This window comes from Sebastes fasciatus, chromosome 6 (genome assembly GCF_043250625.1).
Source record: "Sebastes fasciatus isolate fSebFas1 chromosome 6, fSebFas1.pri, whole genome shotgun sequence".
NCBI classification, from domain to species: domain Eukaryota; kingdom Metazoa; phylum Chordata; class Actinopteri; order Perciformes; family Sebastidae; genus Sebastes; species Sebastes fasciatus.
Window position 1 is genome coordinate 33046264 of NC_133800.1, and position 18276 is coordinate 33064539.

The 18276-nt window shown below is 41.9% G+C and overlaps 1 protein-coding gene across 2 annotated transcripts in view; it reads left to right on the forward strand.

Annotated features, from left to right (window-relative positions):
- The window catches only part of LOC141769891 (protein yippee-like 1), a 38476-nt gene extending 20510 nt beyond the window's left edge, over positions 1-17966 (forward strand). For both annotated transcript variants that reach the window (XM_074639399.1, XM_074639400.1), the window contains exons 3-5: positions 11634-11677; positions 15975-16083; positions 17766-17966. In XM_074639399.1, the coding sequence (XP_074495500.1) occupies positions 11634-11677; positions 15975-16083; positions 17766-17855 (243 nt within the window). In that variant the 3' untranslated portion in view covers positions 17856-17966. The remainder of the gene's footprint in view (positions 1-11633; positions 11678-15974; positions 16084-17765) is intronic.
- Positions 17967-18276: the final 310 nt, after the last annotated feature.

The following is an 18276-nucleotide window of genomic DNA, read 5'->3' on the forward strand; positions in this document are numbered from 1 at the left end:
TGAACTTTGCCAGTTTCCCAGGAGTCACAGGATTGTGGTAATTCTTAATTACATTAAATGCAAACCCTGTCTTCTTTATCGCTTGGGTCGCACTTTCTCAGAAGTTTCGGCATGTGCGCCAAATGAAATAAAAAATCTTTATTCATATAAGTTGTGTATTCTTTAAACAAATCTTTCCAGAAATCCTGATTTAAAGGAGTTTAAATTAAGTTACTGTCAAAACGTTTTCTTTATATTGCGTTAAATTACATTAAACTACATGCAGGTACTAGAACTAGAGCTGAAGTGATTAGCCAGCTAATCAGTTTAATGATGGACAACAAATATTTTTTGTAATAATAAAATCTTATATTTTCAACAACAATTGTTTTACATTTTTTTTTAAATAAAAATTCTAAAAATGCACTTAAACATAAATATTTGCAGGTTTTCATCACCTGCTATGATAGAAAACTGAATATATATTTTGGACTATTGGTTGGACAAAATGATCAACATCAATATAAAAAGCTTGATTTTTAATTCTTATTGAGGAAATGATAAGCAGTTTAATTGATAATGACGTTCAGTGACTTATAAGCTGCTCAGCATTAAAGACTCAGAGAGAGACCCCCGCAGTGAAGAGTGAACCGGGTTACGTTTCCTGGTGTATTGGGCCGAAGCCATCCGGTGACTCCTGACAAACGACCTAATTTAGTCACAACAACAATCCACTTTAATAATAAAGTAGATTTAATTAAGGGGATCTTCTTTGGGCAGTCTGTCTTTTCTCACGGAGGTTTCACAAAGTAAACATGTTGCTTTGTTGCCGGTACGGCAACACATCATACATCTGTATCTGTCGGACAACATCTGGCAACGTTGTTAGTTTAAACAGGCTGGTCTCAAACACCGTTGGTAACTTTACTTATGAAAAGTAATTCACTGTGCTTTGTGAATATACCACAAAATCAATTTGTATTGATTTTGCGACTGCGCGCTCGCGTATGCGCGCTCGCGTATGCGCGCTCGCGTATGCGCGCTCGCGTATGCGCGCTCGCGTGTGGCCAGAGCCTCTCCTACTCTGCCTGCTTTCCTTCACTCAGACAGCGGGCGCGTTCTCGCGTACTCGCTCCACCTCTAGACGTGAACACGCGCTCACTCCACACTGCAGAGGAGTTAGTTTAGCTCTGAGAATATCTAGTGAATGTACAGTGGACGTTTGTGCAGAAATAAATGCTGCAGCTCCTCCAGACCAACAGAGGTTTTCTGTGTCTTGTGAAGTGACGGGGCTTTGCAGCGAGAAACTTTATCGTCTCGTTACCGACCGGGTGCCGGTGTGCGGAGGGAGACGAGTTTCTCGCTGCAGAGCCCCGCTGCCTGAGCCTGCGCTGAGGCAGTAGAAGCAAACACAGTATCAGCAGTGATTCATGGAGAGACCTCCGTCTGGTCAGCTAACATTACTGCTAAGCAGGTGAAATATAGAGTGATATTGTGGTTTTAGATGACATGTGTCGCCTCACTATGTTGAGCGATGCTCGTTCATGTCTATTTAGAGCGAGCAAGCTCGACGCTGACTTTCGTTGATTTCACGGCCACAGGTGTCGCTGTTAAGAAGCAATTTCTGAAAGTTAAAAATAGTCCCTTTAAAATGATACAGAAAGCAATCAAGATATTAAAAAAAAAAGAAGCAAATATAAGCTTAGCCTGTCATGCCGTATTTCAGTCTTTAAATGCAAACTGTAAATAAACTCCATTTATCTGAGAAATGTGAGGAAAAGTGTCCTAAATCAGATCGGATCTTTAAAACTGTTGACAGAAATGCGACTTTAAAGAAACTTTTCAAAACTTCCTTTAAAACCTGTAACTTCCTGCAAGTTTTACACAATTCTCTTATGCAAATTAATGATTACCAACAAATTATAATTCAAGAAAAACTCAATTATCATTCAAGTTTTTAACTCGTAAAGAGTTTAGTCTGATGTAATGCATAATAGTGGAACACAATCCACTGCATTGAACATGTTTTTGATCACTTTTAGGGCTTCAACTATATTACTATTATTTTTTTGATTATTCAATTAAATGTTCAGTCTTTAAAATGTAAAAAAAATAGTAATATATGTCTATTATAAGTTCCCAGATCACGAATATAATGAACAACAGTACAGAACTTCAATCTAAAATGATATAAAAGCAGCAGATCCTCACATTTAAGAAGCTGTAACTGGAGAGTATTTGGCACATTTGTTTGATAGATAACTTTCAGCATTTAAATATCTGATTTTGCAGATACAGTATTTTCCACATCTTTGATATACAGTAGATGGATTAACATCTTGATATTGATTGTGACCATACTGCCCACAGATCTATTAATAAAGCTCTGTATTGGCTGCCACACCTCGTTAGTATTTGTGTGTTCAGTCGTCCGAGGCAGCATCACCAGTCCTCAGCATCAACCCTTCTAAGCCGATTATGTTACTTAGGAGAAGATGACACCGTAGTCTGGCGTTTTCCACTCCACGCTGCCAAGGGCCACGCGCCCCCGTCCGTGTTTGATTTTCATCTCATGTGAAATTCTTATTAACTTGTGAACGGAGTAGAGAAAAGGGGGGTGGGGACTAGTTTACCGGGCCGTGTTAACAACAAAGGAGGAGGTGTTGGGGGAGCTCTGCAGCTTCTGGCAGATTGCTGATGCTGGAAATCTCCTGAGCCAGGTATAAAAAAAACTGTTTCCCTCTCCTCGAGCTTATGCGCCGAGTCTTCGAGGCATGCCTGCCGGCAAGCAAAAAGATGCAGATGGAGAAGCCCGAAAGAGAGGATTAACCTGAGCATACGGGCCAGAAGGAAGTATGGCAGCCCCCCTCCTCTCCATCCCTTCAACCACTAAACTACATACTGTATGAGAGGCTTCTGAAATAAGACCTGAAGTTTTCTTTTCGCAGTAAAACTCCACTTCAATTAATGGTGGATGTTAATGAGGCTGCTGCAACTTTCATTATCTATTAACCTGGCCACTATTTTCTTTATTATTAATCAACTTTAGCTGTTAAGTCTATAAAATGTCAGAAAATAACACAGTTCGGTTTCCCAGAGCCCACGATGCGTCTTTAAATGTTTTGATTTGTGCGTCGAACAGTCTGAAACACCAAAGTATTCAGTTTACAACGATATAAAACAGAGAAAAGCAGCAAATCCTCACACTGTAAGAGGATGAAACAAGCCACTGTTTTTGGCGTTTTTGCTTGAAAACGACTAATCAATTAATGAATCGTTTCAGCTCCACGCACACTTGACCTTTAGTCTTAAAGATCCCGTTTTGTAAAAAGTGACATTTTCATGTCTTTTATATTATAAAGCAGCTTTAAGTTCTATATAAATACTGTGAAAGTATCGAAACGCTTAATCCACAGAGAAATACTATACACCATATACTATACTAGTATTCCGAAACTGAGCTTTTGAAACAAGCCGTCAGGATTTCTGTCCATTTGTGATGTCATAAATCTACAATATTTATACCATTTCACAGTTTTAAACGTAAACATTCTCAACGTGTCCACAGTTTATTTCCGGTTGCAGTGTATGTGAATGACATCAGCTGACAGGAAGTAAACATGGACCCAAGCTGTTGCCTAGCAACGCAATTCTGTTGCAATTCCATTGCAATGTACTAAAACGGAGCGTTTCAGACAGAGGGTAAATACAGGTATATTCAAGCAGACAGCATGAGGAAAATAAAGTTTTTTTTTAAACATTAAAGGATGTAAACATGTTCTAGTAGAAACCCAAAATACAAGTATGAACCTGAAAATGAGCATGATATGGGACCTTTAATCAGGCTGCGTTCACACTGCAGCTGAAAGTCTGTACGTTCTGACATTTTTCCCTCACGTTCCTATTTATAATCAGCAAAGAGCAGCATAACGGCCACACAGGAAGGCGTGTATGCAATGTTTTACAATAATGTTGACAATGGCGGATTTGCCAGTTAAAATGTGTAGTAATTTTGGCAACAATGGGTTTTCAATTTCATGCATGAATAAGTCTAAAGGCTTCTTGTTGCGTCTTCAGTCGGCTGGTTTTAAAATGACAACCCTGTGAGAGAGAAAAGGATCTGAGGATGAGGATTAACCGATGTGTTTGGCAAATGTGACGTAATCTCCGGTAACGAGTTGCTAACGAGTGTAAACTTCCCCCAAAACCAAATAAAGAGCAGGACAGAGCCGCTAACGTTAACTCGGTGTTACCAGGTGTAGCCTATTTACTATAAGTATATGCATTAACTACAGTAAATGACGCAAAAACAGTGCATTCATGTCGTCCAGGCAGCAACAGGTTAGTTTGTGCATCAGTGAATTGGTCTACATGTTCACAGAGCTATATTTTATTTATAATACTGTACCTAAATAAACTTGGCCATTTTAAGACATAGTTGAAAGACCTGTTTTGGGAAAACTGCCTTTAATGCTGACACACTAAACATGTATGGTGTTATAGATATTACAATACATGAGGCAATGATGCTGTTGGACTTTAAAAGCAGTGTATATAGTTTTGCAGGGGCGATATTCTGAGTTCTGGTTTTGTCACACAGACCTGGCAACCCCCGCGTTAGCCTAAACTCTGATGTCGTAGCATCTTGGCTCCCACGCAGTGAATGTCCACATTTTTAAGGCCTTTTCACAGCGATTAATGCGCACGTCAATATATTTTTTCAAACTGTTCTTTTTGTCATGAATACTTTCACACAGAACACAAATATTACGCTGCGAAAAAGTGTCATAATTTGTTTTTGGAACGAGGCAATAAAGGCATCGAAGAGATAAAATGCATAGTTTAAAAATCATCAACACCGCATTACATTAGATTGCACTGCATCTAGGTTCAGTTTTCAACGATCCATCGGCTGACACTCGACGTGTATAAAAGGTGTTTCATTTTCCAGACTGGTTTTGAGGTTTAAGTCTGTCGTAAGACCTTACTTGTCACAAAAGGTGTTGCATAAACAGGATATGAAGTCTTTTGCATACAGAGTTCTGCAGAGTGGACTCAGTCTCATGCGTTGTGCGGAACGGGTTGTGTTGCGCCTGTATTTATATTTATATCAACATTAGCAAACTTTATTTCTCCTTGCAACCTTAACAAAGGCATCGCAGATCAGATCCACTCCTTCCGTTCTTACCTTTCACAATAAAAGCCTTTGACTTATAATATTCTAAGGCGAGTATTTCACATTTTTGTGTGGTTATTACATCACGTGCCTGGTGTGTAAAGGCCTTAAATGAGTATTTTTCCCAACAAAACCTGTAATCCCTCAAATTTGAGTTATTTGATTAACGAAGTTAGCTAATATTATGATATTAGATCACTACTGTGAGCTAGTTAGCCGGGCGTGATAACTTTAGAGCAGACAAACACAGAAAATAATCAATTCAACTTGTGTTTTTTGTTTTTGGAAAGAGCACCCTTCACACACTCTTTGTAAACTTGAGTATCAGTCTTATTGATCTGCTCCATGCACGCTGTCCCGCTACAGTTCCTAAGACATGATTGTACGGTCAACTGGACGACGGCTGTCAGCATGAAGGCCAACGAGTAAAACATAATAACAGACTTGACTTCATTTCTATCACCCAAAACACGCTGAAAGCAAGAAGTGTCTGCACAAAATCAGATGTGACATCTGTTGTGATTGTCATCCTGAGCACGCTGCATCTTTTCCACATCGCCGTCACTTCATATTTTTATCAGATATATGGGTTACATCCTTCAGCGGATAGGAGCCCCATCCTGAAATCAGATAGCGGTTTGAGAGCAGAGGACCTGCAGTGTGAATGTGGTCCTGGAGCGGGACGACGCAGCCTGAATACTGAGGAGGAGGAGGAGGAAGAGGAGGAGGAGGAGGAGGAGGAGGAGGAGGAGGCGGCGGCGGCGGCTCAGAGTTTTATTCTGCACCTTGGCTTCGTCCCACCCATCAGGCTGATGGAAGACCCCTCTAATGGATTGATCACACTTTTCTGTTCTCGCCATTAACAGACGCATTTCCTTTTGGGGGTATTTTGTTCCAGCTGGAAGTTGGCCAGTTTGACTCTGGTGGTTTACATGTGGCTGACGTAACCGTGACACAACACTCAATCTGTTACTGTTCTCCCTCTCTCTCTTTTTTAATATCATAATGAAACCAAGCGTCAGCGAGGTTTAATTAAATATGTAGTAGCCACACAAGCAGAGGGGCTCTATGGGATGCCAGTCAGTCGGCCACCACGTTGGTCCAGACTAGTGAAATATCTCAACTAGTATCGGAGGATTGAAATTACATTTTGTCCAATATTTTGGTATATGGCCAAATGGTGTTTAGTGCTAATGTTATCATGCAATAATGCTACATTAAGATGGTGAATGTGGCTTTAATCAGACAGAACTGCCTTTTTGTTTTCCTTCAGATAAAAAAATGTGTGAATAATTTGCGATTAATTGGATTAACTATGGACAATCGTGTGATTCGTCGTGGTTAAATATTGTAATCGATTGAGCAGCTCTAATTGACATGACTTTTAATCACAAGACAACAAATGAATCCAGGATATTACTGTTTACTGATGAAGTTAAAACGTTTGTTTACATCAGAAAACATAGACCCATCTTATCAGTTTATCATTAGTTAAATCTCTCTAGAAATACACCGATCAGCCATAACATTAAGACCACTGACAGGTGAAGTGAATAACATGGATTATCTCGTTACAATGGGACCTGGCAGTGGGGGGGATATATTAGACAGCAAGTGAACATTTTGAACTTTGTGTTGGAAGCAGAAAAAATGGGCCAGCGTAAGGATGTGAGCGGCTTTGACAAGGGCCAAACTGTGCTGGCTAGACGACTGGGTCAGAGCATCTACAGAACTGCAGCTCTTGTGGGATGTTCCCAGTCTGCAGCGGTCAGACTAAAGCACCAAAAGTGGTCCAAGGAAGGAGAACCGGTGAACTGGCGACAGGGTCAGACCCGAGGCTCATTGATGCACGTGGGGAGCGAAGGCTGGCCCGTGTTGTCCGATCCAATAGAAGAGCTACTGGAGCTCAAACTGCTGAAAAAGTTAATGCTGGTTCCGATAGAAAGGTGTCAGAACACACAGTGCATCGCAGTTTGTTGCCACAGACCGGTCGGGGTGCCCACGCTGTCATAACGTTATGGCTGATCGGTGTATATCTATATATTACTCTAGTACAGTATGTCTGTGAGTTACTCATATGATCGAGGAGGATTGTTCCTTTTGAAATAGCTTGAATGTGAGCCAGCATGTAACATTACTTTTTTTTAGATAAAAGTATTGCAGAACATCGTGTAAGGTTGTAAATATCAGATGTTTAATCCTTAAAAATACTCCCCTTCATTGAATATAAATAGAGCTTTTTGAGGTTTAACAGGATGCATTTAAGTTGGAGTTGAACCTTCGCCTGCCACAGCCGGGCATCTGTTGAGACAGATGGTAAAAGTCGACCTCAGCAGGTTTGTTAATAGCTTCAAGTTAATCTTTATTTCGCCAGGGCCAAAATAGAAATCCCCCTTTTTGTGTGAATTTTGGTGAAATCAGATTCGTCTGAATGTGAGACCGTCAGAGAGCTCGCCTCTCTCTCTCTCTCTCTCTCTCTCTCTCTCTCTCTCTCTCTCTCTCTCTCTCTCTCTCTCTCTCTCTCTCTCTCTCTCTCTCTCTCTCTCTCTCTCTCTCTCTCTCTCTCTCTCTCTCTCTCTCTCTCTCTCTCTCTCTCTCTCTCTCTCTCTCTCTCTCTCTCTCTCTCTCTCTCTCTCTCTCTCTCTCTCTCTCTCTGCAGCTGAAGCTCTTTTTTTTTGCCTCTCGGCGGCGTTTGTATTTGTATTTAGTGTGTTTGGCTGAAGGAGCGGATTTCTCTGAGCGAAGTATTGTTCCCCTTCAGTCCCGCGTGGTCAAGAGGGATTCAGGGATTTTTGGAGATTTGCTTTGTAGAAATTCATTTCTCGGGGAAACAAGCGTTTTAAAACAAATGCAATTGCGGCAGCTTAAAAGGAAAAACGAGCTCGGTAACCACACTCCCTGCTTGCTCATGTTTTATTAAACAGAAACAAAAAAAAAAGAAACCTGTGGGAGTACTTCCAGCGTGCATCTGATTCTCTCTGCACTCTTACATTTTGGAAACAATCCGTCTAATAGGATTGTTGAGAGTCTGCTGGAGGGTTTTAGTGCAGCCCCGAGAGCTGTCTGGCTGCTGTCTGCATCCAAAAAAACATGATCCGACTGTTTCCTTCTGATCTTGTAGGATTTTGCAGTTAGATTCTTAATGGGCTATGTGACAAGCATCCTCCTGGTGTTTTTTTGTAGCCCAGTGATCTACAGTACAGTGCAGCAGCTCGGGGTAGAGAGAGACAAAAAAACGCTGCCAAAGTAAAAATAGACTGTGGGAAACAGATAAGGGCAGCGAGAGACGGAGCCGTCTCTTTTTGCCAGCGGTTAAGTTGATGGCTGAGCCGCAGATATGACACCCAGCTCTTGTCACATGGAGTAACCTCCTCCCTCTCCTCTCCCCCTCCCTGGTCTGTAAACACTGTGGAGAGGACTTGTTGTTGACTCCACGGGGACCGACCTAGTTCCCTCTCGCAGCTAAAGGTCACATGTCTTGTGGTTCTGGACTGTATGTGTGTGTAGAGTTTACTTCAAACACAAACAATGAAGGATGTAACAGCGAGACACCTACAGTGACCAGAGGAGGGGAGCAGAGAAAAGAATAATAATCTCCTATTATCTGAAATAAAAACTTTTCCAGTTCTGAAACATGCTGACAACACCGGGGCAGCTGAAAGTCGTCCCCCGAGCCTCGGCGGTGGCGGTGGTGGTGGTGGTGGCTGTGGTCAGCGGAGGAGGAGGAGGAGGCAGCTGGTGCTCCTATTAGGCGGTATTAGCTCAGCGCCCTCAACCGCAGCCACAAACTTATCTGCCGCACTCATTTGCAATGGAAAAAGCAAAGCCGATTGGGGCCTGTCTGCCGGGCCGAGGATGACGGGGCCGGAGGAGAGAAGCCTGGCAGGCTCTGTCGTCACCCACTGTGACGGCTTTACTGCTCCGTGTTTACATTAATATACAGTAACGTCGTGTGTGGACTCAGCGGCCGACGGGCAGCAGGTTATTTATAAAGACAGGTTTTATTTAACCTCCTAACATTCATCACCACTACATGACTGGTTTAGTGTTGTGTATTAACTTATTTATCTGTTTATAGTAGGGCTGTCAATCCATTTAATCGTGATTAAAATGTACCTTAAAGGGAGATTAAGTATTTAACACTCTTACCAATATGGGAGTGGAAAAATATGCTGCTTTATGCAAATGTATGTATATATTTATTATTAGAAATCAATTAACAACATAAAATAATTACAGATATTGTCCAGAAACCCTCACAGGTTACATTCACATATCTGGAGGTCAGAGGTCAAGGGCATTTAGCATACATTTGGAACGATATATAGCCTCCTTACCGACAAGCTGGTATGACATGGTTGGTACCAATGGGTTCCTTAGGTTTTCTAGTTTCATATAGTGTCAGTACTCGAGCTTTAAAACAGAGTCTGCTACAACCTCAAAATTGCAAGTCACGTTAATCCAATAAAAAAAAGCGTTATTGCGTTAACTTTGACAGCCCTAGCATTAACTTATTTATCTTTTTATTATCATTTCATACATGTGATTGTAGTAATTTTTCAGGTTTAGTTTGAAAAAGCAGGAAAAAATAAAGGGTAGAAAACTGCCTTATTTTAAAGAGGCCCTATTATGCTCATTTTCAGGTGCATACTAGAACATGTTTACCTGCTTTAATATTACAAAAACGCTTTATGTTTCTCATACCGGCTGTGCTGCTGCTCCTCTTTTCACCCTCCGTCTGAAACGCTCTGTTTGAGTCAGCTGGCACACTCTGTTGTGATTGGTCAACCGAATCAATCTCTTCAGACTCCGCTCCAGCTCTGCTCGAACTAGCTTTGTTTGAGGGCGTGCTAAAGTAGCCGCTACGCAAAGTGTGTTACTTGGTGACATCACCATGTTACGAAAGAAAAGGCGGGACTTGAAGCAAGGCATTTCAGGAGCAGTGTTTCTGTGAAGGAAGAGTAACTCCCTTTGGCCTGGACTTTGTAACTTTGCAGACCTTTTACATGCACAAAAAAAAAATATATATATATATATATATATATCACACTAAAGGAAAGGAGAAAAGCACAAAAGCATAAAGGTCCCGACACACCAAGTCGATGGTCGGCCGTCGGACAGTTTGGGGCCGTCGGTGAGCGTCTGTCGGCCTGGTTTTAGCTGTATTCTTTGCGGTGTGTTCGAATGCAAGACGGGCTTCACTGGATATAACTTTGGTTTTTTTTGTGCGTCCATGGAGTTTGTGTTGGACTCTGAGTTGTGGTGGAGGCTGGTCGTTTGTTGGCGTTAGGGGACTCATTTCTAACCGAACATTAGCGACGGCTACGAGCGCGCATGACATCACATCCGTTAGATGAGGGCGCGGGTTCTTCACATTAAAAGCAGTCTACAGGCTGAGAGAGGAATCCCAGAAAGTCGCGGAATGTCTCATATTTCAGGTCAGGTTACAACCTGTTCACACATTGGCAATAAAAAAGATTTATACGTGTAAAAAATGACATACAGTCTCTTTAATTCCAGCCTCATTTGGAAGGAAATACATGTTTTATGCGCCTTAAGGACACAACATTTTGGTGAGAAAGTAAACAGAACAGTGTTTGTTTAGAAGGAAACTCCACAGGGGACCTTTAACATAACTTACTCCTCCATGCATTCAAGCTCACAGGTTTTCAGTATTTACTCCTTTGGGGTTGATGGGGATGTTTTAAATCATTAAATCAGGGCTCAGTATCGTAATCAGCTGTCTGTGTGTGTGTAGAGTTTACATAATATCCCACTATATCTTGGCTCTGTGTTTATTGATGTTTCACTCAGAAAGCTCAGATTGTCGTCATTGTTCAGGCATTAAAGTCTCTTCTTCTATCGGCTGTTAGAAGCTGCTCTAACAGCTGCTTTGTTGTTCTGAATATCTGTAACGCTGAGTGTCAACAACGGAGCCTGACGTCTTTGCAGCAGGGAAAACTCGGGGGGAAAAATGTGACTCTTGGTAGATTTTTATCTAGACTTTTATGTAATCTCATTGATTTTGGCAAAGAGCTTTATGTAAAACACACCAGCAGCCTCTTTCTTCCATCAACTTTCCATCTGTCTGTAAATTTCCAAAACACCAGCAGCTTTTCACATGATTGTCTTAAGAACAAATTAAGTACAAAATTTAAATTTGAGTTAATGTTTTCTGCCCTGATGTAACAATTAGTAACAAGGAAATACAACTTCAGTTCTCAAGAAACAACAACATCCCTGTCGTCGTCATTAAAGTTACATGGTGATGATAGACGGGCTCATTTTATTTCTTACCTCCAGCCAAACTTGTGTGTGTGTGGGAACCTTGACAAGGTGGAGGAGCAAGTATGCACAGCAGTTACTGGGAGAAAAGCACCCCAGGGCGTCAGTTGCTGACATTCTTGTACTCAGCGATGTGGTGCAGCTCTGTATTGTCTACTTACATGGTTTTCTCTCTCTCTCTTTCTCGTTTCAGTCATTTCAAGGCAGTCAAGGAAGAGCCTATCTGTTTAATTCAGTGTAAGTATGAGACACACCACACACCTACAATTCACCTCATTTATTTCCCTCCAGAGATGTTCCCATACTATTTTTTCCTTCCTGATACTGATACCTGAACTTGCGGTATTGGCCGATACTGTGTACCGATCCGATACCAGCGTGATAAATATAATATCTTCGTCACTTTTGGGCTATGTTTGTGGAATTTATCTCGTCGTCGTTGTAATGCAGTTTCCAACGTTTGCTGCTGCGGTTCGTCCTTTTTATCCCACTTTGCATCGGTGAAGTTGTTTTGCTCATTCACGTGACGTATCTTCAAATGTTTTATAAGATTGCTGGTGTTGAAATTGGCAACTAGGGATGTTAATAATTAACCGTTCAGAATTTTAACCAATTAATGCTATCGGTTAAACGAAATATTAAAGATTAATTTAAAGGCTGAGCAAAACCCAGAGGAGCGGCTTGTAGCTTTAAGAAGAAAAGCGGCTCCACCTTAACAGCCCACCTTAAGAGAGTCTGAGCCGGAGTTACAGATACAGGAAGTTGGCTCCAGTCTTGAGGAGTTGTAGCATATATTCACCGACAAATTAACTGCAAACACCCTGCTACAGCTACTTCCACAGCTATAACGCCACCAACAACCCCACACTCACCGCCAACACACACACGGTCTGTCGAACACTCGCTAACGTTACGCCGCCCTGACAGACTGTATGTGTGTGACAACGGCGAGCACGAAGCCACCGGCAACGCTGCAGCTGCTAACATAACAAAAACACACACACGGTTCGAAGGACACTTGGTAAAGTTACGCCAAGCAGACACACAGCTGAACTGGTGACTCACATACACTGCAGCTGGCGCACCGCTGCATGCGACGCACTAATCTTGTCGGCTAACGGTTAATAATCGGTTAACGAGGGTCGGTTATCGGTTAAGAAAAAAAATTCAAAATTAGCATCCCTAATGGCAACACTAGTGCCCGAAACGGAAGCCTTACATACTGCACATGTCGCTGTTTTACTTCTACTGAGACTTTTTCCTCTCTCTGACTGCCGTTACACTCTCCCCTAGCTCCACACTGTTGTTGTTTGCTATCATCATGTGACAAATGATCTGCAATCAGTTCTTCTTCGCTGCTCTAAAGCAGTAGTTGCCAGCGGCAGCCATGATACATCTAGAGCGAAAGCACAGTGAAGGCTACTGTTTTGGAGTGGCGAAGAAGAAGAATTGATTTCTGGTTAAACAAGCTGATGTTTTTCAGCGTAGACTGGCGTACTCGCCGATACCTGAGCCCACATTTTTGGCAGTATCGGATGCATTTCCAATACTGGTATCGGAACAACTCTAGTGGAAGACTTGTTGCTCTTTTTGTGCTTTTGGTTTATTCAGTGTGTGATTTACAAGTGATCTGGGGCTTGTAAATAAAAGTTACAGGGACCAACAAGAAGCTCATTTGTTGGTCGAAGTCATAAAACGTGTTCACACTGTGCTTTTGTTTGAGCTTAAATCAGAGTTCAACCGTCCCGTCTTCACCTAAACCTGCTGCTTTGCTGTCACACTGTTGTTTTCTGTGCAGCTGTTAATGAAGTGAAATTAGTCTCAAAATGGTCACAGATGTGTATTCCATGATCTACTATATTGCTGGACCGTGTTTGGTCAGTCTGAGAATTTGTGGCTGTTCTTCTGCTGGGAAAAAAAAGCTCCATAATATTTCTCCACTGCATAGCTGTTTACGGCCGCTGACTGCTAATACAGGTCAACATTATATTTGAACACAACTTGTAGAGCAATGTCCAGGCAGATGGAGCCACAAACACCTTTACTAACCATATAAAAAACTGAAAAACAAGGGGTGCGTTCACAGCCCACTACCGCAGAATTTACTGCTGATTTTATTCCCAGTAGTCGTATTCGATTATCCGTTTCAACAAACACATCACACTACATTAGATACACTCAGCAGATGCTTTTGTCCAAATTCTCCCTACCCCCATATAAACACCCAGGAGAGGGGGGAAAAAATAAAATCAATGAAATAGAATAAAAAGTGAATAAAGCTCCTCTCCTCGGAAAAAAAAACACATTGCATCCCATCGCCTCTTTGTCACCGGGGGGTCGTTTTATCAGCGCACCGCTGCTAACGATGTTGTTGGCGTGGCGTGTTTTCATCCTGTGGGAGTAACAACACACGCAAACTGGAAAACAGCGTGCTTAAAACCAACGGTAGACCACCTCTCTTTGGCGGAGTTCTTAGTCCCAACAAGATAGCTAGCAAAACTGAACCTGCTACAGCCTCTGAAAGACAGTAAAGTCGGTCGGTATTGGGGTTTCAGGGGGTTAAAACCAGGCTGAAGTCAACGTTATATAATATGTTTAATAATGTTTCAACCGCAATTAAACAACTATATTTGAATGTGAATCAGGTCCTAACTACATGTTAAAATATAGCCAATAATATGCTGTTGAAATCTGGATCTAGAAAGCGTTGATGTCAGTGGATGCTCCAGCAGCAGCCGCTGGTTAACACCCATCTCTTTAAACCCATGAGCCACTTTTAGTGGTTTATTTCTTGCTTGGTTGGCTTTTGGGTCTTGGCTCTCAGTCTTCATGAACCACACAGAAGTTTTCTCTCCCCCAGAGGTCTGAGACATTTTCAGGTGTCACGGTGCAGCTGCTTCGTGCCACCCGACTCTGAATTACATTGTTCCTGCCTGCCAGAGTGAATAGAATAAAGAAGCTCTCCACAGACTCCAGAGTCCTAATAAATCATTCCAATCATGCCCAACGTGAGAGCTCCTGAAACCCAGTGAGCAAGAGTTATGGTGCTTTAAAGGTGAAAAGAAGAAAAAAAGATAGTGTAAAGTCATTTACTTTGGTGGGAAAATTAAAGTTTTGCAGACTTGTTTACATATAACCCATTGTTTATTTATCTGCGGCATTTCCTTTAATTAAAAGCTAATCAGCAGTACAGTGTTTACCGGGAGGGAGTGTTGTTAGTGTAATCTTTAACAAGACAGAAATTACGAGCATACGAAAGAATAAAAAAAAAAAAAAACTATTTCTCTGATCACATAAATAAAGTATTGGCAGTATTTCCATTTTGAAAGACAGTTATCTGAGGATATATCAGATGAGATAAGCTCAGAAAATGTCACTGTTGTCAGGTAAAGAAATGTCAACTTTTTGGGACTAAGCACATTGACACAACTTGTGATATTAGGGTTATTACTGGCTCAGTTTTAAAGCTAGAGCGAAGATACTGGTATCATATGAAACTACAAAACCTAAAGAATCCATCGGTACCAACCATGTCATACTAGCTTGTCGCGAAGGAGGCCAAATAACGTTTCAAAATTACGCTAAATTTTGACAAGGAAAAACTGTCATGGTCATTTTCAAAGGGGTCCGTCGACCTCTGACCTCCAGATATGTGAATGTAAATGGGTTCTATGGGTACCCACGAGTCTCCCCTTTACAGACATGCCCACTTTATGATAATCACATGCAGTTTGGGGCAAGTCATAGTCAAGTCAGCACACTGACACACTGACAGCTGTTGTTGCCTGTTGGGCTGCAGTTTGCCATGTTATGATTTGAGCATATTGTTTTATACTAAATGCAGTACCTGTGAGGGTTTCTGGATCAATATCTGTCATTGTTTTGTGTTAAGTTAATTTCCAATAATAAATATATACATACATTTGCATAAAGCAGCATATTTGTCCACTCCCATGTTGATAAGAGTATTAAATACTTGACAAATCTCCTTTTAAGGGACATCTTCAACAGAAAAAAATTTATTTGCGATTAATCGGGTTAAATATTTTAATATTTCAGCCCTAATTTTCTCCCATTTTTATCTCCAGTTTTGATGTTATTGAATTTTTTAGTCTCCAATTTAATAATAACTTATTATAATAACTTAATAATTAGTACATTAATGTCGGGGAATGTTTTCATTAGTGTATAATCACCTGAAACTAAGAAGACATTTTGTTAGCTTAGAATTGAGCCCTTCATATCTACATAGGGAGCGCGTCCTCTTCACGGAGTCCGCCATGTTTCTGCAGTAGCCTAGAACGGACAAACCACTCTGCCTCTAGAGAGAGACCTTTATGTTTTCACCTGAAGGCCGCCGTAGTTCTCCGCTACACTTGGAGGAGTGATCGGAGGGATACTCAGTCGGTTGCAATCTGCAGCCTCACCACTAGATGCCACTAAATCCTACACACTGCTCCTTAAAGTGACAGATTTGAGCCTTTCTTGCAGCGCCCTCCGTGACCTTTCTCTCCACTTCCTGTCTCCCCTGCAGGGTGAATGTCGGCTGCGGGCCAGCTGAGGAGCGGGTTCTCCTCACGGGTTTACATGCTGTGGCTGATATCTACTGTGAAAACTGTAAAACCACCCTGGGCTGGAAATATGTAAGTCTCACCCTCAGCCCTTTTTTACACCATCTTAATGTTTCTTGATGCACCGCTTAACGCCCGCCGCTGCGTTGTTGTGCAACTTTCTTGGCTTGAAAGACAAATTATGCAATTACAGGTCAAAGGAACAAGGTTGCTCTCATTAAAGCATTGCTTGTTAAAGCCATGGTGGCAGGTTTTTTTTGCTCAGGGTTGTATTTAGGCTCAGAGATTGAGCACTCTGTGGTCTCCTAGCGCGCGAGATAATTACAGTGCCGAAAGGTTGGCTGCAGACAGCCAGACTGGTACCTCTGAGAGTCTACAGTGATTAAATGTCAGGCCATTTTGAAGAGGCTTGTCCCGGTAATTGTCTGAAAAGACTATAGAAGGGTGTAAAATAACTGAACAAAGTATAAGACAGGGACTCACTTAAAGCCGCTCCTTCAGTGACAAAAACAATTAGAGAGTCTCACAAAGGCCCCGCGAGCGGAGCGGAGCTGGTTTACAAGGCAAAGCAGGCTGAGCAAATAATCAAAGTCACGGACGCACATCGACATCCTGATTCTCCCGAAGCTCAGCAGGACTGGGAGATGCATGACGGAAATCATCCGGCACTTCAGGAGATGTGTTGTCAGACAGGAAGTTAAGACGACTCAAAGAGGTGATTTGGTCACTAGAGGAAAGCTTAATTTCCAGTTTTACTCTGCGTCTCTAAACTTCCTGCTTTTCTCAGATAATAATGAGGCCAGAGAATTGTTTTGACTCAAAATCAAATTCACTGCTGAGTTATTGCGTATTTACTTTATGATGTTTGCCTCCTCTGCAGTGTTGTAAATGCATTTTTCTGCATAATTTACTTAAAGAGGACCTACTAGGCTTCTTTCCAGGTGCATCCTTGTATTTAGGGTTTCTACTAGAAGATGTTTACATGCTTTAATGTTCAAAAAACACTTTCGTTTTCTCCTACCTGCTGTGCTGCAACACCTCTTTTCACCCTCATAGAAGTTCACTTTTCGGTACATAACAAATACATTTATTGTAATTTTAGTCGTATATTGTTTTACTTTGTAATTTTATAATACGTCTGAGGAAAATGTTTATATTCCCAACGGCCTCATCTTTGTCCTCTGTCATTATGCCTTTACATTTCCCGCATTACCCTCTGGCTAACTTTCTAAATTGTTAGCCTCTGTAGCTTCTAGACGCCGACAGTAACGTTAATATTGTCGTTGCTTAGTGCGGTTTTCTTTAGGATTTAACTACTTGAACGCCAAGCCTAACGTGTACACGACTTCCCATGTTGTAAACACGAGCTCACGAGTTTCATTTCGAGGCACCGTTAGCTCCACCCTCTCGTGTCACTTCTGGTTCCAAAAAAACGAGATGGCGACGGCCAAAATGCCAAAACTCGAGGCTTCAAAACCGTAGTCCATAAACCAATGGGTGACGCCACGGTGACTACGTCCACTTCATATATACAGTCTAGTAAACAGTAACTAAAGCTGTCATATACTGTAGATGTAGTGGAGTAAAAAGCACAATATTTCCGTCGGAGATGTAGAGCAGTAGAAGTATACAAGGGCATGAAATTACTCAAGTGAAGTACAAGTACTTTAAATTTGTAAAGTAAATGTACTTAGTTACATTCCACCGCTGTTTGTAACTAAAGTTTTTCTCTCTTTTCTGTTGCTTTTTTACAGGAACACGCGTTTGAGAGCAGTCAAAAGTACAAAGAGGGAAAGTTCATCATCGAGCTGGCTCACATGATCAAGGACAACGGATGGGAGTGACGCTGCTCTTTTCTTTTTCCTGACCTTGGAATGCTCTTTAATGAACTGCGTGGAGCGACGACCATCGACCACCCCGCCCTCCCCTCCCAGACCCCATTAAAAAAAGAAAAACCTCCACCTCCACCTCCACCCTTCTCGCCTCCTTCACGTGCACACACACACCCACCTGCTCATCGTGAAACTGAAAAAGAAAAAAAAAATGACGACGAGGAAACGGAGCAACTGTTGAAAAATCACGTCACAGGAGTCCTGTCGTTACTTTAAAGATTGTGTGTTCTCCTTCGCAGCGCCGGAGCTTTTTGGGTTTGACGCCCTGCCGCCCCGCCCGCTCACTCTCACCCCCCCCCCACCGAACCACGCTTTACAAGTGATTGTGGTGAAATGGCGACCACTAAGCGAAAGGAGATCGACTTCACTGAGG